Source organism: Heterodontus francisci, chromosome 20 (genome assembly GCF_036365525.1).
Source record: "Heterodontus francisci isolate sHetFra1 chromosome 20, sHetFra1.hap1, whole genome shotgun sequence".
Classification (NCBI taxonomy): domain Eukaryota; kingdom Metazoa; phylum Chordata; class Chondrichthyes; order Heterodontiformes; family Heterodontidae; genus Heterodontus; species Heterodontus francisci.
The window spans coordinates 70,135,763-70,160,086 of record NC_090390.1 but is presented as its reverse complement, the minus strand read 5'-3'; the positions used below and the strand labels follow the sequence as shown (position 1 = coordinate 70,160,086).

At 43.0% G+C, this 24,324-nt stretch overlaps 1 protein-coding gene across 3 annotated transcripts in view; it reads left to right on the top strand.

The window, feature by feature from the left end:
• The window catches only part of cacul1 (CDK2 associated cullin domain 1), a 130,720-nt gene that overhangs the window by 32,740 nt on the left and 73,656 nt on the right, over positions 1–24,324 (top strand). For all 3 annotated transcript variants that reach the window (XM_068052993.1, XM_068052990.1, XM_068052991.1), the window contains exon 3: positions 5,002–5,104. In XM_068052993.1, the coding sequence (XP_067909094.1) occupies positions 5,002–5,104 (103 nt within the window). The remainder of the gene's footprint in view (positions 1–5,001; positions 5,105–24,324) is intronic.

Sequence of the window (24,324 nt, the reverse complement as noted above, 5' to 3'; positions counted from 1 at the left end):
TATTTCCACTCAACTGCTGACTACTGAACTTTCTTTCTTGCTCCCCATGCTGGCTGATATTGTAAATGGATCCCTCTCCTCTGACACTGTCCACATCCCTTTCAAATCTGCCCTCATCAACCCTCTCCTGAAAAAGCCCACTCTTAACAGTATGTCCTTGCAAACTACTACCCCATCTCCAACTTCTGTTTATTTTCCAAACTACTTGAACGTGTTATCACCACCGATATCCATGCCAGCAACCTGTTTGATCAGGTTTCCACCCTAGCTACAGCACTGAAACAGCTCTAACCAAGATGCTATCCTATGTGACTGTGATTCTGGTGCACCATCCTTCCTGATCCCTCTGCAGCCTTTGACATGGTTGACCACGCTATCCTCCTATGTGCAGCTGAATGGGACTGCTCATGTCTAATTCTACTCCTACCTACCCAGCTGTAGCCACAGAATCCCCTGCAATGACTTCTCTTCTCACCCCACCTTGTTACCTCTGGAGCCCTCCAGGATCTGTCGTTGGTCCCCTCCTGTTTCTCATCTACATGGTGCTCCTTAACAACATCATCCAAAGGCATGATGTCAGTTTCATTATCCACACTGACAACATCTTGCTCTAGCTCACCACCACCTCTCTGGACTACTTCACTGTCTCATGGTGCCAGACTGCTTATCTTGGATGGGCAGCAATTGCCTCCAATTGAGCATTAGGAAGTCAGAAAAGTCTTTGTCTTCAGCCCCTGTCAAAAACTCCCTTCCCTTGCCACCAGTTCCATCTTTTGCCCTTGATACTGCTTCAGGCCAAACCAAACTCTTTGCAATCTCTGCGTCCTATTTGATCCTGGCCTGAGCTTCCAATGCAAAGACCATCAACTTTCACTTCAACAACGTTGCCTGTTTCAGCCCCGGATCAGCTTATCTGTGGCTGAAACCCTCATCCATGCTTTTGTTACCTCCTGATTTGACTATTCCAATGATTTCATGACTGACCACCCCCCTCTTTCACCACCCCCCCCCCCCCCCCATCTTCCAGTTCCATAATTTTCAGCTCTTCCAAAAGTCTGCTACCTGTATCCTAGCCTGCACCAAGTTTCAATCACGTATCAGCTGTCTGCTTGCTGATGTACATTGGCTGCTATCCACCAACTCCTTGATTTTAAAAATTCTCATCTTTATGTTCAAATCCCTTCATGGCCTCACCCCTCCCGATCTCTGAAACCTCTTCCAGCCCTGTAACCCTCCAAAAACTGTGTTCCTCCAACTCGAGCCTTTTGTGCATCCTCTCACTCCCTTTCCCCCCCCCAGTCATGCCTTCAGCTGTCTCAACCCTAAGCTCTGAATTCCCTCCCCTAAACCTCTCCATTTCTCCACATCTCCTTCTTTAGACCCTTCTTCAAACTTACTACTTTAAGCTTTTAGTCACCCATCCTAATATCTCACTTGAGTTGGTGTCAAGTTTTGCCTGATTATGTTTCTGTAAAGCACCGTAGCTATTAAAAATGCAAGTTGTTAGAGTGCAGGAGCTATTGTTATGTAGGAAAATCATTAAATACTGTATTAATTTTAAGCTGTGATGAAAGATCTATATGTGCTGACTGCCAGTTGTTAATAGTCAACTTTTAACCAACATACTCTAAAACATTAGTGATAATATCGGTCATGCAGTTGTTCAGTTTAGTTGCTATTGTCTAATACTTGCATGGTGTATATGGATGATAGCTATCATTTTGAGAGAGTGAACCATCCCTATGCAGTGCAAGTGGGAGTGAATTTCAAAATTTTAATCAATTTTGGGAGCAGAGAAGACTGGCATAAATTGCCTATACTTTACTCTTGCTTCACATCTGAACTTCTAATGAGATTTCTGCCTTGTAATTTGTTCTCTATTTAACTAGTTTTCCAGCTTTCCCAAATGGCTCTAATGACCAGGCTATGTGAAATTCCAGTATATTTAAGGTTTTGTTTTGTTACTATTTAACTGTATATTCTGTTCATTTCCACTTTTGCCTGTTCAGGATGTAGAAAGGGTTATGGGGACTAGGGTGATGCAGTGGAATACACAACACTGTCCTTTCACCTCTGGGAGCTGTGTTCATTTAAAACATTTTTTTTTAAAATTTAGAGATACAGCACTGAAACAGGCCCTTCGGCCCACCGAGTCTGTGCCGACCATCAAGCCCTGGTTGATATGTAAAGATCCTGAAATGAGTTTGACAGTTTCAGTCCAGTTCTTTGTGCTGTGGGCCCACACCCACTTAACTGCTCCTAATTTGAATCTAAATGGGACTAAATTGGCAATCTTATTTTAGAGAGGCCACAGGGAGACCGGTATGGAACTGTCTGACTGTTGCAGTAGGAGATACTCTTCTTGGGTTGGTCATTACTCCTCATGTGTAATGCCATGGAAGACGAACTAATATCTATATACAGTTTTACTGAATCATTGTACAACCAGAAGCCACAATCTAGAACCATGAGCGGTGCCACAGTAGAGAAATATTAATATTGAATATGAACAATTGCACTGCACCAGCATTTGGCAGATAAGTGGAAATGAAATAAATCAAAGATTCAAAGAGTTAACTTTCTGAGCTCACCAAATAGATCCTTTAGATTGGATTAACAGTCATCTTGGAGTCTGTTTATATTCCTCCAAGTTTCTCTAACTTTGCAGCAAGTAACAAGTTCTGTTGAATGTGCAGAACTGTTCCTGTTTGTAAGACTATCACTGAGATGTGGTAATTCTTGGTTTGTGCAAGTTTCTTGCTCTTCCAGTTTTTCGTTTTATCTGTGTTTTCATTCTTAAAATACCAGATGTTTATCAGGTATGCAGTTATACTGATTGGACTTAATGGTGATTCCAAGACACATTAAAATGTAAACTTTGCACCTTGGAATCATTTTTTTTTTAAAATGGGGTAAACATTGTGCTGAATAATGTCTGCTCTGCAGAATGTGACAGTTTTCCATTTATCAGACCCATTGTTAGTATCTACAATCTCACTAGCCTAGATGAGTGCAGCTCCAATAACACTCAAACTCGATACCATACAAGACAAAGAAGGCCACTCGCTAAGCACCCCATCCATTACTTAAATCTTCACTCCCCCTATTTATTAACGACTTAGATGGGGTAGAAAGCCACATATCCAAGTTTGCTGCTGATACTAAGATAGGCAGCATTGTAAACAGTGTAGATGGAAGCATAAAATTATAAACTGATTAAGTGAATGGATAAAACTGTAGCAAATTGATTTAAATGTAGGCAAATGTAAGGTGATCCACTTCGGACCTAAAAAAGGATAGATCAGAGTATTTTCTAAATGGTGAAAAGCTAGAAACAGAGGAGGTCCAAAGAGACTTGGAGGTCCAGGTACATGGATCATTAAAATGTTATGAACAGGTACAGCAAATAATCAAAAAGGCTAATGGAATGCTGGCCTTTATCTTGAGTAGAATACAAGGCTATAGAAGTTATTCAACAGCTATACAAAGCTCTGGTTGGAGTGATAGGAGCAATTCTGGGCACCACAGCTTAAGAAGGATGCGCTGACCTTGGAGGTAGTGCAGCGCCTGTTTTCTAGAATGATACTTGGAATCCAAAGTTTAAAATATGAGAAGTTACACAAACTAGGATTGTATTCCCTGGAATTTAAAAGTTAAGAGGGTGATTTGATCCAAGTGTTCTAGATGTTAAGGGGAACTAAAGGGTAGATAAAGAGAAACTACTTCTGGTTGGGGAGTCTAGGACTACTGGACATAATGTAAAAAATAGAGGCAGACCTTGCAGGAGTGAAGTTAGGAAACACTTCCACACACAAAGGGTGGTAGAAGTTTGAAACACTCTTCCACAAATGGCCAGTGAAGCTAGATCAATTATTAATTTTAAACTCGAGATTGATAGATTTTTGTAAACCGAAGGGATATGGGGCAATGGTGGATCTGTGAAGTTATTTTATAGATCAAGCATGACTTCATTGAACAGTAGAACAGGCTCGAGGGGCTAAATGACCTACTTCCGTTCCTTTGCACCTTCACCACTACTGGTGCACAATGGCAGCAGTGTGTACCGTCTACAAGATGCACTCCAGCAACTCACCGAGGTCGTTTTCGACAACACCTTACAAACCTGCAACCTCTACCGCTTAGTAGGACAAAGGCACATGGGAACACTACCGCCTGCAAGTTCCCCTCTAAGTCACACACCATCTCTGACTTGGAAATGTATTGCTGTTCATGCATCGTTGCTGGGTCAAAATCCTGGAGCTCCCTAACTAACAGCACTGTGGGAGTAACTTCACCACCCAGACTGCAGCGGCTCAAGAAAGCAGCTCACCACCACCTTTTTGAAGCAATTAGGAATACGCAATAAATGTTCTTGCCAGTGACTCCCACATCTCTTGAATGATTTGAAGAAAAGGTAAAGAGTAGCATTGTTTGATGCAAACTAAAACTCACTACATTGTCTCAACAATACTTTTTAACCTTAGCCTTGGTAAGCCACTCCTAATAATGATTCCTACATCCATTATACCGTTGATTTTCTCATAGTGCGATTGCCAGATTATTTTCTAATGGCCAATTTTGTTGTGCATTCATGCTGGCTAGTAACTGGATTGAGTAATAAAATTAGCATCATTCCCACCTAACAATGCTGTGGATGTACTTATACCACACTGACTGCAGTGGTTCAAGAAAGTAGATCACCGCCTTTTTGAGGACAGTTTGGGATGGGAAGTAAATGCTGGCCTTTCCAGTGGTGCCCACATCCGATGAACAAAGAGGAGAAAACAATAAGCTCATTCTATTCATATTCAAGCTGAGGTATCTGAAGAGAAAAGATGTTGCTCTAAGTGGTCATAATCCTTGATTTAATACGACAGGTATGCCCGATTTATAGAACTTTGTCCTCTGCTCATCTGATGTGCGTATAGAGAAATAGTGCAATGTCTAATGAGCAATGCTAAGGCTAAAAGCTAGATTATGTTTCTTTTTCTTTATTTTTAGCTGTGTTTACAAGTGTGTGTGCCAGCAACATTCAGAGCAGATGTACTGTGACCTCATCACAAAGATAACCAGTCACTTAAGACGAGTCTCAGAGGAGCTGCAGGTACATGCGTATTATTCTGGATATATTTGCTTTCTTTGCGCACTTGGTCTATGCATTTTGAGATTAGTTTCACCCAGTGATGGTGGTTGTTATAATAAATTTAGTACAATTACTTTCCTGGTTAAAATGTGAAACTAGGGACATTTCAAATGATGTAAGTGCTGAACCTCTGCACCTGGATCCAGTTAGATATGCTGAGGACTGACCAAATGAGCCATTCTCTTTTCTCCGTGATATTGCTCGTTGGAGGTTGTATCGGACCCAAGATTTGACCCTACCCGATTTTTTGCTTGTTAGCATTCATTATTGCACATGCCATGTTCTTGATTGGTTCAGCAATCATCACCTTGGAAACTTTTGAAGTATAAAATTTGCCAATCAACTGCTGTTGCATGCCTTTTCTTATCTTCAACCAAATTAACTTGGAATTGCTGCTACACTCTGACACAGTGCCTTGTGTGCATGTGCTGGGAAAAAGGTTATATCATAGAACTGATTTAAAGAAAGATTTGCTTTTATATCAAGCCTTTCATTACCTCAGGGCATCCCAGAGTACTTTTTGAAGTGTAATCACTATTGTTGGAAATGCAACAGCCAGTTTGCGCACAATGTGTTAATAAGCATATAATTGTTTTTATGATGTTGATTGAGGGATAAATATTGGCCCGGATGTCAGGGATAACTTCCCTGTTATTCTTTGAAATAATGCCATGGTATTTTTTGTGTCCACCTGAAAGAGCAGGCAGGGCCTCAGTTTAACGTCTCATCCAAGGGATGGCACCTCAGACTGCAGCACTTTCTCAGTACTGTACTAGAGTGTCAACCTTGATATTTATGCTCAAGTCCTGGAGTGGGACTTTAACCCACAACGTCCTCACTCGGAGGTGAGAATGCTACCGACTGAGCCACTGCTGACACCAATTTCATGTAAGCCACTGTTCAAATAAAGTACCTTGCTCAGTGTGTTTGTGTAGATTTAATAACGACCCTGTTTTGAAACTTTGCCGTTCTGCTGTGTACCTGCAGAGTGGTGCTCAAGTAAAGACTTGAACTCTCTGAGCATTGCTTTCCTGTTTTACTTTTGAATCGTGCTTCTGCTGATTGTGGATCGCATTGATGGGTTATATCGGGTTAAACATGCTTGATTACCATGCCATCTGTCTCTAATCATTGGCTAACCAGTGCTGTTGGGATCTCAGACAGTGGATTGTTTTCATTTTGTAGTTATATCATCAACACTATGAGCTTCTCATCTGTGCATATCATCGATGTAAAATTGGGTTTTCATCTCCTCAGGCAGTGGAGAGTTTTTGATGGACTTCACCACTTGCTCCTTATTTGATTGTCATTTTAAGGGCCTTGTGTTAACACCGGAAGATGGGGGCGTGCAGTATAGTGGCATCAGTTTAATGCAACAATGCAATCTGCTATTGCAGTGTTGAAATTTGATCATATAAGAAGCTTTCAAGGTAAATGTTTTTCTTTTCTAAATGATTTCTTAAAATAGTTTCCCATTTTGGACTTTTTGCCATTTGAGTACCTGATCTGGCTTAATAAGTTATGACCTGAACTAGGAAGCCCAATGAGCATCAGAAATTGGTCCTGAACACTCAATCTAGTAGTTGGGGTATGTTGCTGGCATCAGTTGGTGCCTCCAGAGGCAGCTCATCCCTGCAGCACAATCCAATATGGGCCTCTTGCCTCACTGACAGGGGTCTTTAGATAAGTCCTTGGGGGAGGGAGAAGAATGAGAGAGGAGCAGAGCATGTGCTGGCCAGGCTAGACCTCAAATTCTGGTATTGCATCTGCAAATCTGTGTCTAACCTTAAACCATAGGTGTGGGACTTAGATAAAGAAATGGTGGATACAGATCCAGAAAGTGTCAGATGTTATCCCTGGTGTTTAGTCATAGAGTCAGAGAGTTATACAGCACAGAAACACAGACCCTTCGGCCAATCGTGTCTGTGCCAGCCATCAAGCACCTATCTATCCTAATCCCATTTTCCAGTACTTGGCCCGTAGCCTTGTATGCTATGGTGTTTCCAGTGCACATCTAAATACTTCTTAAATGTTGTGAGGGTTCCTGCCTCTACCACTCCTTCAGGTAGTGTGTTCCAGATTCCAGCCACCCTCTGGGTGAAATTTTTTTCCTCAAATCCCCTCTAAACCTCCTGCCCCTTACCTTTAAATCTGTGCCCCCTGGTAATGACCCCTCTGATAAAGGAAAACGTTTCTTCCTATCTATCCTATCCATGCCCCTCATAATTTTGTATACCTCAATCAGGTCCTCCCTCAGCCTTCTCTGCTCTAAGGAAAACAACCTTAGCCTATCCAATCTCTCTTCATAACTGAAATGCTGCAGCACAGGCAATACCCTGGTGAATCTCCTCTGCACCCTCTCCAGTACCATCACATCCTTTCTATAGTGTGGTGACCAGAACTGTACGCACTACTCCAGCTGTGGCCTAACTAGCATTTTATACAGCTCCATCATAACCTCCCTGCTCTTATATTCTGTGCCTCGGCTAATAAAAGCAAGTATCCCATATGCCTTCCTAACCACCTTATCTACCTGTGCTGCTGCCTTTAGTGATCTATGGACAAGTACACCAAGGCCCCTCTGACCCTCTGTACTTCCTAAGATCCTACCATCCATTCGATATTCCCTTGCCTTGTTAGTCCTCCCAAAATGCATCACCTCGTACTTCTTGGGATTAAATTCCATTTGCCACTGCTCCACCCATCTTACCAGCCCATCGAAATCATCCTGTCATCTAAGGCTTTTCTCCTCACTATTTACGACACCAATAATTTTCGTGTCATCTGCGAATTTACTGATCATACCTCCTATATTCACGTCTAAATCATTAATGTACACTACAAACAGCAAGGGTCCCAGCACTGATCCCTGCAGTACACCACTGGTCAGAGGCTTCCACTCGCAAAAACAACCCTCGACCACTCTCTGCCTCCTGCCACTAAGCCAATTTTGGATCCAATTTGCCAAATTGCCCTGGAACCCATGGGCTCTTGCCTTTTTAACCAATCTCCCATGCGGGACCTTATTAAAAGCCTTACTGGTCCATGTAGACTACATCAACTGCCTTACCCTCATCTACACATCTCGTCACCTCCTTGAAAAATTCAATCAAGTTTGTTAGACACGATCTCCCCGACAAAGCCATGCTGACTATCCCTGATTAGTCACTGCCCCTCCGAGTAGAGATTAATCCTGTCCCTCAGAATTTTTTCCAATAGTTTCCCTATCACTGATGTTTGACTCACTGACCTGAAATTACCTGATTTATCCCTGCTACCCTTGTTGAATAATGGTACCACATTCGCTGTTCTCCAGTCCTCTGGCACCTCTCCTGTGGCCAGAGAAGATTTGCTATCCCCTGCTATCTCCTCCCTTGCCTCACAAAACAGCCTGCTTTACATCTCATCTGAGCCTGCGGATTTATCCACTTTTAAGCCTGCTAAACCAGCTAATACTTGCTCCCTTTCAATGCTAATTTGTTCAAGTATATCACAATCTGCCTCCCTGATCTCTACACCTACATCGTCCTTCTCCATAGTGAACACAGATGAAAAGTAATCATTTAAAACCTCACCTATGCCACTCTGGTCCCTAATGGGCCCTACTCTTTCCCTGGTTATCCTCTTGCCCTTAATGTACTTATAAAACGCCTTGGGATTTTCCTTTATCTTACCCGCTAGTGTTTTTTCATGTCCTCTCTTTGCTCTCTCAATTACCTTTTTTAAGTACTCCCCTACACTTCCTATACTCTTCTAGGGCCTCTGCTGTTTTCAGTGCTCTGAATCTGCCCTAAGCCACCTCTTTTTTTTTTTTCCTTATCCAATCCTCTATATCCCTTGACATCCAGGGTTCCCTGGACTTGTTGGTCCTACCCTTCACCTTTACGGGAACATGTTGGCCCTGAATTCTCTCTATTTCCTGGTCTGATGTAGACTTTCCTACAAGTAGCTGCTCCCAGTCCACTTTGGCCAGATCCTATTTTATCATATTGAAATCGGCCTTCCCCCAATTCAGTACCTTTTATTTCCAGTCCCTCTTTGTCTTTCCGTAGCTACCTTAAATCTGAGAATTATGGTCACTATCCCCGAAATGCTCCCCCACTGACACTTCTACCACTTGTATTGCTTCATTCCCTAAGATTAGGTGCAGTACTGTCCCTTGTTGGACTTTCTACATGCTGGCTCAAAAAGCTCTCCCGTGTGCACTAAGAATTCCGCCTCCTTTAAGCCTTTTGCCCTAAGACTAACTCAATTGATATTGGGGAAGTTGAAATCCCTACTATTATTACTGTATTATTTTAACACTTCTCTGAGATTTGCAGACATATCTGCTCCTCTATCTCTCCGACTGTTTGGCGGCCTGTAGTACACTCCCAGCAAAGTGATTGCCCCCTTTTTGTTTTTAAGTTCTACCCACATGGCCTCATTTGAGGAACCTTCTATGATATCATCCCTCCTTACTGCAGTAATTGACTCCTTGATCAACAGTGCAATGCCACCTCCTCTCTTACACCCTCCCCTGTCACGCCTCTAGATTCTATACCCTGGAATATTGCACTGCCAGTCCTGCCCTTCCCTCAACCATGTCTCTGTGATAGCAATGATATCATATTCCCATGTGTTAATCAATGCTCTCAATTCATCTGCCTTACTGGTAAGACTCCTTGCGTTAAAATAGATGCAATCCAGCCTTGCATTATTTGCCTGTGCCTTAACAGGTCTATATTTGCTTTGCCTTCCAGACTGACTCAGTTTCTCTTCTATTTGTGCACTGTTCTAAATTGGAATAGCAGCGAGGACACATACATTACAACAGTGAATACACTTCAATAGCAATCCATTGGCTGCAAAATGCTTTGGGACATCCTGAGGTTGTGAAATGTGCTATATAAATGCTTATAATTGGTATCAACATCTTTAGGTTAAGGAGGAGAAGATTGGCTAACCATTTTTGCTTCTGTCTGCTATCAGTGACTCCTGGGAAAGCATGTTGGGCAAGAACTGGATTGGAGCTGGCAATCCAAGGATCCAGACAGCCAAATCAGAAGACAGGATTGAAGTCAGCTTGGCTTAGTTAGTTGCCTTTGAGTCAGAGGGTTTAGGTCCCACTCTGCAATTTGAACATATAATCTGGATTGACACTTCAGTGCCATCGTAAGAGAGTGCTAGGTTGGATGTGTCAGCATTTGGATGAGCTGCTAAACCAAGGCCTTGAATGCCTGCTCAGGTGGACATTCAAGATCCTGTGGCACTTTTCACAGGGATCTCTGAAGGTGTCCTGGTCAATGTTCCTCCTTCAAACATCACCACTAAAACCAAATTAACTGGTAATTCATTTAACTGCTTGTGTGGAAAATGGCTGCTCCTTTCACCAAATAGCAAAAATGATTGCATTTTGGAGCATTCTGAAAGCTCAGGCATTTTACAAATGCAAAACTTTCATTTCTCCTGAAAAATGACAGGGGTCTGGGAAGGACAGGATAAAGGTTCCTTTCTGTACTCGATATATTATCTTATATTGTACATTCTATTTAATCTTCATATAGACTGGGACAATGAAATTGGCAAGAGTGGTATCACAGCATTGGTCGAATGGCCTCCTTCTGCATTATAACAATCATGTCTGCACCAGTTCTCCGAAAGAGCAATTTGCTCAGTTCCATTCCCCCACTTTTTCCCCGTAACCCTGCACATTCTTCATTTTCGTATAACAATCTAATTCCCTTTTGAACCTGTCTCCACCATGTTCTCAGGCAGTGCATTCCAGACCTTAACCACTCCTACATGAAAAAGTTTTTCCTCATGTCACTTTTGCTGCTCTTACCAAATACTTTAAATCTATGCCCTCTCGTTCTTGCTCCTTTCACAAGTGGGAACAGTTTCTCTCGATCTACGCTTCATGATCAGACACCTCATGATTTTGAAAACTCTATCAAATCACTTCTCGGCCTTCTCTTCTCCAAGGAAAACAATCCTAACTTCTCCAATCTATCTTCATAACTGAAATTCCTCATCCCTGGAATCAGTCTCGTGAATGTTTTCTGTACTCTCCAATGCCCTCGTGTCTTTCCTAAAGTGCGGCACCCAGAACTGGACGCAATACTCCAGCTGAGGCCGAACTAGGGTCTTGCATAAGTTAAACATGACCTCCTTCCTCTTGTACTCCGTGCCCCTATTAATAAAGCCCAAGATACTGTACGCTTTATTAACTGCTCTCTCAACCTGTCCTGCCACCTTCAATGACTTATGCACATGTACACCCAGGTCCCTCTGCTCCTGCACCCCCTTTAGAATTGTACCCTTTACTTTATATTGTCTCCCCATGTTCTTGCTACCAAAATGAATCACTTCGCATTTCTTAGCATTGATTTTTGACCCCTGGGGAATTCCACTACAAACCTTCCTCCAGCCCGAAAAACATCCATTAACCACTTCTCTTTGTCTCCTGTCGTTCAGCCAGTTCCTTGTCCATGTTGCTACCGTCCCTTTTATTCCATGAGCTATAACCTTGCTCACAATCTGTTGTGTGGCACTGCATCGAACGCCTTTTGAAAGTCCATGTACACCACATAAACAGGATTGCCCTCATCAATCCTCTCTGTTACCTCATCATAAAAAAAGGTCTAGAAGATGAGTTTGTAGAATGTTTTCAGGACAGTTTCTTGGAGCAATATGTTGTATAACTGACTAGGGTTAAAGCTATTAGATCTAGTATTGTGCTATGAAGTCGGGTTAATTAGCAATGTCATAGTAAAAGATCCACTGGGAAATAGTGATCATAATACCACTGAATTCCATGTTAATTTTGAAAGTGACATACGCCAAACACAAACAAGAATCTTAAAGCCAATTACGTAGGTATGAGGGGAGAACTGTCTAAGTTAAGTTGGGTAAATAGACCAAAAAGGTATGGCGGTAAATGAACAGTGGGAAACCTTTAAAGAAATAATTCAAAATGTTCAACAAAAATACATTGCGTTGGAAACAAAACTCAATAAGAAAGACCCATCCGTGGCTCACGGGAGTGGCTCTGTGGGTGGGAAAGTGGAGCTGAATTCTAAAATCAGCTCTGATTGTATTGAATGGCAGAGCAGGCTCAATGGGCCATATGGTCTTCTCCTATTTCTTGTGTTCTTGTATCACTTAATACTTGTGTTAATGCCCCTTAAGATAGGGTCCGTGAAATTTCATTGAAACATGTTAAGCATTCACGCTATAATGGAGCAGTGTGCAACTTCATCATGTGTTATCAGAAAGTTGCTAAACTGCTTGGGAGTGTATTTATATGGTTAAGAAGTAGTTATTGAATTCATTAGAGAGAGATCAGTACTGGTTGAATTGCTTTAATGATTAGCTGCTTTAATTACATTCAATAAATATCTCTCTCTTTATTTTAGGTAAATGTATTCAGCAACCTTATGTTTTATGTTCTCCCAATGGAAGATTTAGCAGAATTATTCATGACTTAAGTGTGTGCATTTTCTGCTGAGGAACTGTTCACTATGGCCGGAATTTTACACCGCCCCAGTGGGTTGGATGGTGGTGTGGGGACAGCGTAAAATTGAGCGGCGGGGTCCGTGAGGGCTACCCGCCCCGATTCCGCCTCCGGACAAGTTTACGGCAGTGGGGCAGGGGGTGGGAAACGGCACTCCTGCCTGAGGCCAATCACAACCCTTAAGTGGCCACTTAATGGCCACTTAAGGGCCTTCGCTAGCCTCCACAGGTATTTTACCCGTGGCAAGCAGGTGTGCTGGGGACGTGAAAGGCTGCCCAGCGTTAGCTGCCGGCCTTTCCACACCCCGGGAGTGGAGGTGGGGGCATGGCAGTCGGGCACAGGGTGCCCGATTGAGGACCACCCCTGCCTCCCAACCCACCCCCAGGGCCCAAGACCTCCCTCCAAAGGACCACTCCAGCCTCACCAGGGAAGGACCGATCCCCCTGTTGAGGCATGCCCCTACTTACCTTTCCTCCTCGATCCATGGCGTTGGCTGGGCTGCAGTCCCAACAGTGGCCACCGCTCTCGGTGGCGCTGCTGGGACTAAGAGCGGCCAGCCTGCTGATTGGCTGGCAGCTCACTGAGGCGGGACCTCCTCCCTCAAGTGGGTGTAAGTCCCGCCTCAGGACAGTTAAAAGTCTGGGGATCCGCAAAATACAAGCTAGGCAGAAGCAGGTTCGCCACTGACTTTCACATCTGAGTCCGACTCCCATCCATCCACCGTAAAATTTCGGCCTATATGTCCAGTCTGGGGTTTCAGAAAATACAGTTGTGAACCAAATGGTTTAACATCGATCTTGTTTCAGCAGTGTTCAACATTTTAGGGTATTGTATTTGACAGCATTAAAGAGGCAATTCTTTGCAGTACATTAGATAATGAGCAAACTTTAAACAGCTGCATATTAAAATTCCTAGGAAGTGAATTTTTAGAAAGATTATGATGTCGTCCACCCAACTCTGCTTCAGATTATGCTGCTTTTGTTGATGCAAATGCCATGTGAAGTGTTTAAACTCCATATCAATCTACTTGCCTCTGCATTCAGAGGCTGAGGGGGTTTGGGGAAAAGTACTTGTAGATCACTACAGATACGAAGATGAAGGCATGTGTTTATCGGAATCTTTGACACAATAGTGAAGTTGAATGCTAAAACTATTAGTCCGCCCTATAACTTACCATGAGTATGACCATGGGATGGTCAAGAGAGGACCAAGCACAAGAGTGTTCATATGAAGCAAGCTAATGGAATTAAATAATATTTGTTTGGAACAATCCTTTGTTCCTTTAAATTGACTTGGTTTGCATTGTCTACAATTATTTTGTGGTTTTTCCATACATTTATTCTGCACTGTACTGAGAAATGTTTTCTTTATAATTAAGAACATCTTAGAAACACATTTAAGCAGCACATTGTGTATTGGTTAATAGCTTACATTAACTAGCAGATAAATTCCAATTGAAGTTAGCTGCGTACTGTAGGTGGCGCTGAGAAATGCAATAATTTACGCACAGGCTTTGTTGCTAAGAGTCTAAAGACATTTTAGCCAGTAGGCGTCAGTATAGTCTGATGTAAAATGAGTTTGTGTTGGGACGCTAATAGTTCCAGAGTGTTCTTGCACACTTTTTTCCAATTTTCCACTTGCATTTTCTTCCCTTCCCTCATCTCCTGAAAGTGGCCATTTGTGATGGGCTGAATTCCACAAGTGGCTGTTTATTCCGTTACCAAGTGGTCATTCACGTGCACACTTCCAGTAGTGGTCAGTGGATAATGATCAGTGGTGAGGATCCTGCTGCAGCCCCATCCTGGGCATATTAAGGCCACAATGTACTGCTACCTCAGATAGGTGGCTTTGTGCCACAGCATATGGTGAGTTTTACCTAGTCTGCTACTTGGGTGCTTTACCTACTGTAGTCCATTAACAGATTCTCCATGTTATTAGTCAAAAGCATGAGTAATGCAGGATTGGTACAGTGGCAAGAATAAAAATCTATTGGGGGGAAAAACCCTAAGGTCAAATTAGTTTCAAGGTCAATGAAATCTAATACATTGGGTATGAAGGATATTAATTTTGAGCATTTTTAATTTAAGAAGCCAGTAACCTAGGGTTAGTATGTCATTGATCCTGAATTATACTGCACGCAATTTGTAGTTAATTTTAAAAACAATGCATGATAAAACATCTTTTGGTAACCTGGCTTCTGCATCAATTCCTCACACGTTCAGTTCTGATTTAAAGTTAGAAGCAAAACGAACAGTTTAAATAAAGGTGCCTTAAAATATAAAGAAAGCTGCTGTTTCTCCTCTTCAACTAAATCTAACAGTGTAACGTAGATTTGGGGGAAGAGAAAATCCTTTTATGTGACCATATACTTTATCTTTCTGTGCATTGCCTCATCCCTTTTGAATGCAGCAACTTATTCTGAATAAAGTTAAATATTTTCGCATTTGCTGTGATTGTGTCCAAGATTATTTTAAATTCAACTCCGTGTGCAATCTTTTGGGATGCATTGAGAGTATAGTGCATTATATTAATTTATAGTAAGAGTGAAGGGCTTCTTTTTTTGCTCTCCCTGTTAAGTTGCTAGACTTGGGGCGGCACAGTGGCGCAGTGGTTAGCACCGCAGCCTCACAGCTCCAGCGACCCGGGTTCAATTCTGAGTACTGCCTTTGTGGAGTTTGCAAGTTCTCCCTGTGTCTGCGTGGGTTTTCTCCGGGTGCTCCGGTTTCCTCCCACAAGCCAAAAGACTTGCAGGTTGGTAGGTAACTTGGCCATTATAAATTGCCACTAGGATAGGTAGGTGGTAGGGAAATATAGGGACAAGTGGGGATGTGGTAGGAATATGGGATTAGTGTAGGATTAGTATAAATGGGTGGTTGATGGTCGGCACAGACTCGGTGGGCCGAAGGGCCTGTTTCAGTGCTGTATCTCTAAACACAACATTAAACATAAACAGAACTTGAAAGGCCCAGGCTGTCATTCTGGATCAAAGTGGCATGTGGCTGGAAATTGTGACAGATTGTGTTCATGATGGTGTAGGAGAGGAAAATAATGTGAGGGTTTAGGGAAGTGAAACTAGATGATTTACAAGGGTCTTGAAGCAAATTTTCATCTTAAAATTCTTATGGGAAATAAGTGCCCAGTTTGCAGTGTGTTCCTTTTTAACGGTGGTACTCAAATGAATTAGTAGTCTGTTGCCCTAAAATTTCCTAACGAGCCATTGGATTGAATGCAGTGTGACTGAACAAACCTTTTTTCTGTCAGCCCATCTAGTAACCCACAAGATAAAACCCGAATATGCTCAATTAGCCACAGCTTCTGAAAGTGAAAGAAAGGTTAATGTTTCAGCTGGGATCCTTCATCAGAAGTCTGGTGAAGATTTGCACCTGAAACGTTGACCTATCATTCTGTTGTCAGCTGCTGACTGATTTCCAGCATTCACAATTCTTCTCTAATGATGAATGGAATTTAACTGATTGGAATGATAGCTGAGACTGGGAATTAAACCACTGTCCAAGTCTGGGAGTCGGACATTTTGCTGAGCGTTAGTTACTGGAACATCTAAAACCACTGTATAATTTAAAATTACGAACTTGCTTTCTGAATCTAAACAATTGAATGTCCTCCCGAATTCATTCCATTTTTTAAAGAGGGCATGGAGATTTGGATAGCAAACTCCAAATGTCCAGTCATTTCAGAACAGCAATCAGTGAAGTTGACTGTACTGAGCTGCATTGTCAAATCAATAAAATATAGGTCTAATGCAGTTGTTCTGAAACTGTACAATACTTTGGCCAGACCACACCTGTACTGCATTCATTCTGGTCAATGAAACTCAGTAGAACATCGAAGCACTGGAAGTGATATGGAATAGAGCCAGAATGTTAGTCTCTACCAAACAAGAGTTAGGAATATAGGTTAGAAAAAACCCAAACTCTTACGCAGAGGAATTAATTAGAGCAGACTTTTATAAAGGTGAATAATATAGTAAACAGAATAGAAAAGGTACATCTAAAATAAAGATTGTATTTATATAGCGCTTTGCACAACCACTGGACAGCCAATGAACTACTTTGAAGTATAGTCACTGTTGTAATGTTGGAAGCGTGGCAGTCAATTTGTGCACAGCAAACTCCCACAAACAGCATTGCGATAATAATGACCAGCAAATCTGTTTGTGTGATGTTGATGGATAGATATTAGCCAGGATATTGGGGATAGCTCCCCCTGCTCCTCTAAGAAATAGTGCTGTAGTTAATATCTTTTACATCTACCTGATAAGGCAGATGGAGCCTCTGACAGTGCTGCACCTCCTCAATACTGCACTGGAGTGTCAGCCTTGATTTTTGAGCTCAGGTCCTAGAGTGAAACTTGAACTTAGAATCTTGCGACTCAGGAGACCATGCTACCAATTGAGCTACAGCTGACACTCTGGAATACTATTTCAGATTAAATAAACTCTAATTTGTAAGACCGGCATTTGCAAGTATAAATTGATGAGACAGATTGAAGACACATGTCAGGAAGCACTTTTTCATCACCCAGAGTGGTCTTCTGAATATATTATTACAGAATCATTCAACCTGTGGTTAGATAGTGTGACTGGGAAGAGGGAACTGTAGATTGTTGGAACATTGAACTTGATGGGCTTCGTCTGGGTTTATCTTTGTGAGCTACTGTTGAGGTCCGTGTTATTGAAGACTGAACAAACTGAACAAAACTCCCTATCACTGGGATACTGTTAATTTGATTAAATTTGTTTGCTTCAATACTGGAGCATTGCGTTTTGGTATTGATTATATTTTAACAAAGGATTTTCAAAAATAATTTTACACCTTTAGAAAAGTTCTCCCTCTTTCTAATTTGTACCATTTAGCCACTTGAATATTTCATAGACTCCAAGGGAGGTTTGGTTGTGACGTAACTGGAGAGCATGATGTGGTGTCTGGTTAATTTCAGCTTTTACCCTAGACTGCTGCCATGAACTGTTGTTCCAGATAATGGTTTGAGTCCCATTTCACTGGCAGATGTATGCAGGGCACTTGTGCTCCAAAGAGTGTTTGAGCGCAAGTCTTCGCATGTGTTCTGCATAAATGATTGAAGTTGGATGAGTTTTAAAATGAGTAACGTTTGGAATATCGATTAGTCTGTGCAGTGCTCTGATTTTCTAGCACAACAGTATAGCTACAGAGTGCTGGGTTGCAGTGGCGAACTGCACAGTGCTGATCTTGTAATCTCAACCACAAAAAGCCTCCTTGTGCTTGAGGGGGAAAAAAATAAGATCAAGCATACAGTGGGACTGTGCTCATAAAGCTACTGGCGACTGGCTAAACCTGGTATTGGGGGTATAAGGAGGCGGCTGCCTGAATACAGGAGGTGATAGTTTGGGCATCCCATAAGTGAGTAAAGCATGATTAGATAGGAGAAATGGCAAGTGAACTTTCAAAAACAAAAGGACTGAGGCTTCTACCCTAATGATCGATCCACGTGCCATGGTAAGATGATGTAACTCATTGTATTATTGTGTTAGTGCAAAGTTCTTAACTTTCACACTTTTTCTCCATGTACCTTTTTCAGCATTTTAAACTTAACTGTAGTCTGCTGTGAAATTCAGTCTGAAGCCTAAGTGTGGTTTCACACTTGTTGCCTAAGCACATACAGCTGCATCAATACAAAGTCAAAACAGCTTCATATTGACATACACTGTGTGTTGTATAAGTAGACTATAAAAGGTATCCAGCTGATAGTGTACAGGTGTACTGTTGGCCATATCAAACCTAAAAAAGAAATGGGGCTGGACGGAGGCTGGAAGTCAATAATGAAGTGAGGCTGGGCAATTTCACTACTTCTTGAGCATGAATAATCAAAAGCCCATTTTAAATTGACCCCATAAGACCAGAAATCAGCAATTTGGAAAGTTCCCAATCATCCCTACCCCAGCAAGCTCAGTTATGAGTTACATGGGCAAGACCTGGGCAACATTCAGGCTTTGGCTGATGAGTGGCAAGCTAAATTCGCACCATAGCAGTGCCAGCCAATGACTATCTCCAACCATCTCTCTTGACATTCAATGGCATTATCATCATTGATACCCCCCACCATAAACATCCTTGGGGCAGGGGTGGTGAGGAGGGAATCACCATTGACCAGAACCTTAACTGGATCAACCATACAAATACTGTGACTACAAGAGCGGGTCAGAGGTTGGGAATTCTGCAGCGACTATCTCATCTCCAAACTCCCCAAAGTCTGTCCACCATCTGCAAGGCACAAGTCAAGTCAGGAGTGTGATGAAGTACTTTCCACTTGCCTGGATGTGTGCAGCTCCAAAGCACTCCAGAAGCTCGACACCATCCAGGACAAAGCAGTCCACTTGATTGGCACCCCATCCACCACCTGAAACATTCACTCTCTCCACCAATTGTGCACAGTGGCAACAGTGTGTAAGAAAGAAATAAAAACTTGCATTTATATAGTGCCTTTCATGACCACCGGACGTCTCAAAGCGCTTTACAGCCAATGAAGTACGTTTGAAGAGTAGTCGCTGTTGTAATGCAGGAAATGCGGTAGCCAATTTGCGCGCAGCAAACTCCCACAAGCAGCATTGTGAGAATGACCAGATAATATGTTCTTGTGCTGTTGATTCAGGGATTAATATTGGCTAGGACACTGGGGATAGCTCCCTTTTGAAATAGTGCCATGGGATCTTTTACATCCACCTGAGCAAGCAGATGGGGCCTTGGTTTAATGTCTCACTTGAAAGGCAGCACCTCCGACAGTGCAGCGCTCCCTCAGTACTGCACTGGAGTGTTAGCCATAATTTTTGTGCCCAAGCCCTGGAGTGGGACTTGAACCTGGAACTTTGTGACTCAGAAGCGAGAGTGCTACCAACTGAGCCACAGCTGTCACTTCTACCATCTGTAAGATGCACTGCAGCAACTGGTCAGTGTTCCTTTGACACCTTCCAAACTGGTGACCTCTACCACCTAGACGAACAAGAACAGCAGATGCGTGGGGACACCACCACCTGCAACTTACATACTCAAGTCAAATACCAACCTGATTTGGAACTATATCTGTATTCTTTCATTGTTACTTAGTCAAAACGCTGAAACACCCTCCCGAACAGTAGTGTAAGTGTATCGGCACCATTCGCGACTCATCAGATACTGAAGCAGTCCGTGGATAAATGCAGCAAGACCTGGGCAATATCCAGGCTTGGGCTGATAAGTGGCAAGTTACAGTCGCGCCACACAAGTGTCAGGCAATGACCATCTCCAACAAGAGAGAATCTAACCCTCTCCCCTCGACATTCAATAGCATTACGATTGCTGAATCCCCCACTATCAATATCCTGGGGGTTACCATTGGCCAGAAACTTAACTGGAGTAGCTATATAATTACCTTGGCTACAAGAGCAGGAATCCTGTGGTGAGTAACTCACCTCCTGACTCCCCAAAGCCTGTCCACCATCTACAAGGCACGTCAGGAGAGTGACGGAATACTTTCCACTTGCCTGGATGGGTGCAGCTCCAACAACACTCAAGAAGCTCGACACCATCCAGGACAAAGCGGCCCGCTTGATTGGCACCCCATCTACAAACATTCACTCCCTCCACCACCGACGCACAGTGGCAGCAGTGTGTACCATCTATAAGATGCACTGCAGTAACGCACTAAAGGCTCCTTAGACAGCATTTTTCAAACCCGTGACCTCTACCACCTAGAAGGACAACAGCAGCAGATGCATGGGAATACCAGCACTGCAAGTTCTCCTCCAAGCTGCACACCATCCTGATTTGGAACTATATCACCGTTCCTTCTCTGTCGCTGGGTCACAATCCTGGAACTTCCTCCCTTCCAGCACTCTGGGTGTACCTATCCCACATGGACTGCAGCAGTTCAAGAAGGCAGCTCACCAACACCTTCTCGAGGGCAATTAGGGATGGGCAATAAATGTTGACTGAGCTAGCGATGTTCAGATCCCATGAAAGATTTTTAAAAATGCAACTGATCTGAGCACCTCCAGCCTGCTCACAACTGAACAAGTTCTGCCAGGTTTCTCCTAACAGGCTGGCGTGGGTGGGACTTTTTGTTTTTATTTGGTTAGAATAACATTGTGGTTCTAATTACAAGTCCCTGATTTGCATCAGATTTATTTGTGGGACCCTTGGCCGTCTGGAAAGTCAGCAAAGATGGAATAGTGCTGGGCAGGAATCGAGCAACATTGGGCCATAAGTCCACTTGGCCAATTTTAACCCCTCCCACACCTCATTCCCACATGTCAAGAAAGTGGGCTAGATATCCGCTCCACAGTTACAGAATGTGATGGGTGAACCTAAGTGATTGTATAACACGAGCAACATTTCAGTTATTTCAAGTGGCAGCAGACTAATATCACTGTGGGGTTGACACCTGTCAGCAGTTAAGTAGATCTCCATTCATTTTGACAATAAAATTGTGCTGGTGTCGTGAAAATATTGATCTTAATAGTGCTGAATGAAGAAGGACTTGGGCGTAATGGCTCTGAGGATGAATTGTTAAGTAGTATAGTGCAGAAGTTCTCAAGCTTTTTGCTTCTGAGGATCCCCCGCACCAGTGTTAAAAATGCCACAGACCCCCTGACCCAAGACAACAGAAGTTTTTTTTCTGTATAAAGTCATAGTTATATTATTGTTTTACTTGATGTGAAATTAAATGGTTCCAGCACCTTTATTGTTTGAAAATACAGTGCCATCATCCACAACCAACCTAACCAGCAATGTGGATAAAGGGAAACTTGTAGATGTGGTGTACTTGAATTTCCAAAAGGTGTTTGATATGGTGCCACAGCAAAGGTTACTACAAAAAATAAGAGTTTGTGATGTACGGGGTAGCATATTAGCATGGATGGAGGATTGGTGAGCTAACAGAGAGTAGGGATAAATGGGGCATTTTTGGTTTGACAGGCTGTAAACTAGTGGAGTGCCACAGGAATCTGTGCTGGGGCCTCAACTATTTACAGTCTATATAAATGACTTGGGTGAGGGGACCGAATATATGGTTGCTAAGTTTGCTGATGGCAGAGATAGGTAAAGAGTAAGTTGAGGAGAATATAAGGAGTCTGCAAAAGGATTTCGATATGTTAAGTGAGTGGGCAAAAATTTGGCAGATCGAGTATAATGTGGGAAAATGTGACCTGTCCACTTTGGCAGGAAGAACAGATAAGAAATATATTATTTAACTGGAGAGACTGCAGAACTCTGTGGTACAGAGGAATCTGGGTGTCCTTGTGCATGAAACACAATGTTAGTATGCAAGTAGAGCAAGTGATTAGAAGGCTAATTAAAATGTTGTTTATTGCAAGGGGAATGGAATATAAATGTAAGGAAGTTTTGCTACAGTTGTACAGGCTGTTGGTGCGACCAAATCTGGAGTACTGTGTAAGTTTTGGTCTCTTTAAGAAAGGATACAATTGCATTAGAAGCAGTTCAGAGCAGATTCACTCGACTGATTCCTGAGATGAAGGGGTTATCTTATGAAGAAAAGTTGGGTCTGTATCCACTGGGATTTAGAAGAATGAGAGGTGATCTTATTGAAACATAGACGATCTTGAGTGGACTTAACAGGGTGGATGCTGAGAGGATGTATTGCCTTATGAGAGAGACTAGAACCAGGGGGCACAGTTTAAAAATAAACGGTCTCCCATTTAAGATGGAGATGAAGAGAAATTTTTTCTTTCAGGGTAGTTAAGCTGAGGAGTTCTCTTCCCCAGAGAGCAGTGGAGGCAGGGTCATTGAATATTTTAAAGGCTGAGCTAAATAGATTCTTGATTCACAAGGAAGTCAAAGGTTTTCGTGGGTAGACAGGAAAGTGGAGTTGAGGACACAATCAGATGAGCCATGATCTTAGCAAATGGCAGAGTAGTCTCAAAAGGCCGAATGGCCGACTCCTGCTCCTAATTCATATGTTGCTACATGTGTACGAAATAAACCTGCTGGATCAAGGAGCATACTGGAAAACAGACCCCTTGCAGTTCTGATGAAAGGTCACAGACCCTGAACGTTAACTGTTTCTCTCCATACACACCTACTGAGTATTGAGGGGAGGCAGTGGCATAGTGGTAATGACACTGGACTAGTAATCCAGAGCCCAGGCTAATACTTTGGGGTGTGGGTTCGAGTCCCACCATGGCAGATGGTGAAATTGAATTTAATTAGTAAATCTGGAATTAAAAAGCTAATCTGATGCTGACCATGAAACCATTGTCAATTGTTTTGGTCCCTCCCCCTTTTCACACTGGGCGTGTCATTTTGCTTTCAAAATATGTTTAAGTCTGCTCACAGCCCATTATTATTTTTAATCTGCTGTTGCTAGCCAGAGCAGAAAGCACATTATTGGTGGGGGCTGGTGTTCCGACTACACTGTTTCCCCTCCCAATGCAGCAAGACCTGGACAATATCCAGGCTTGGGCTGATGTGTGGCACGGATGTTACTTGCTACTTAAGTGCCAGGCAATGACCATCTCCAACAAGAGAGAATCTGACCATCTCTCCTTGACAATCAATGGCATTACTATCGCTGAATCCCCCACTATCAATATTCTAGGGGCTACCATTGACCAGAAACTGAACTGGAGTAGCCATATAAATACCGTGGCTACAAGAGCAAGTCAGAGGCTTGGAATCCTGCGACGAGTAACTCACCTCCTGACTCCCCAAAGCCTGTCCACCATCTACAAGGCACGAGTCAGGAGAGTGATGGAATACTGTCCACTTGCCCGGTTGGGTACAGCACCAACAACACTCTAGAAGCTTGACACCATCCAGGACAAAGCAGCCCACTTGATTGGCACCCCATCCACAAACATTCACTCCCTCGACGCACAGTGGCAGCAGTGTGTACCATCTACATGATGCACTGCAGCAATGCACCAAGGCTCCTTAGACAGCACCTTCCAAACCTGCGATCTTTACCAACTAGAAGGACAAGGACAGCAGTTGCATGGGAACACCACCACCTGCAAGTTCCCCTCCAAGTCACACAGCATCCTGACTTGGAACTATATTGCCATTCCTTCACTGTCGCTGGGTCAAAATCCTGGAACTCTCTTCCTAACAGCACTGTGGATGTACCTACCTCCCACGGACGGCAGCTCACCACTACCTTCTCGAGGGCAATTAGGGATGGGCAATAAATGCTGGCCTGGCTAGCGACGCCCACATCCCATGAATGAATAAAAAAAATACCAGATACAATAGCTAGGGAGGGTGCAAGTGGGCCACTAGTGAATGAGAGGGTGAGGGAGGCAGTAGAGGAGGTCAGTTCCCATCATGTGGCTCGGCGTCAGTGGCTCGTTGTGAATAGAAGGCCAGGGCAAAATGGCACCGCTATTGCAGGGGCAGAGGCAATGTGGATCCAGGGAGTGGAGCCTTTGCAAACAGTGCACGGACGGTGACAGCTTCTTCTTTCCCTCCTTCACCCCCATCCCTGTTGCGTCTGCCTTCATTAGTATGTACTGTTTGCAATGTACACAAGGTTAGTCCTTTGATTGTTGATAAACCTTTGTTGCTTTAGAAATGGGAGCAATATGTACAGATCTGCGGAACACCTCAGAATAAAACTTGTATTAAACTAATGTGCGGAAAAGTTCTGTGGAAACTTTTTGACAGATATAGCTATTTCTTTTTAGGGCTAAACCCAATAAAAT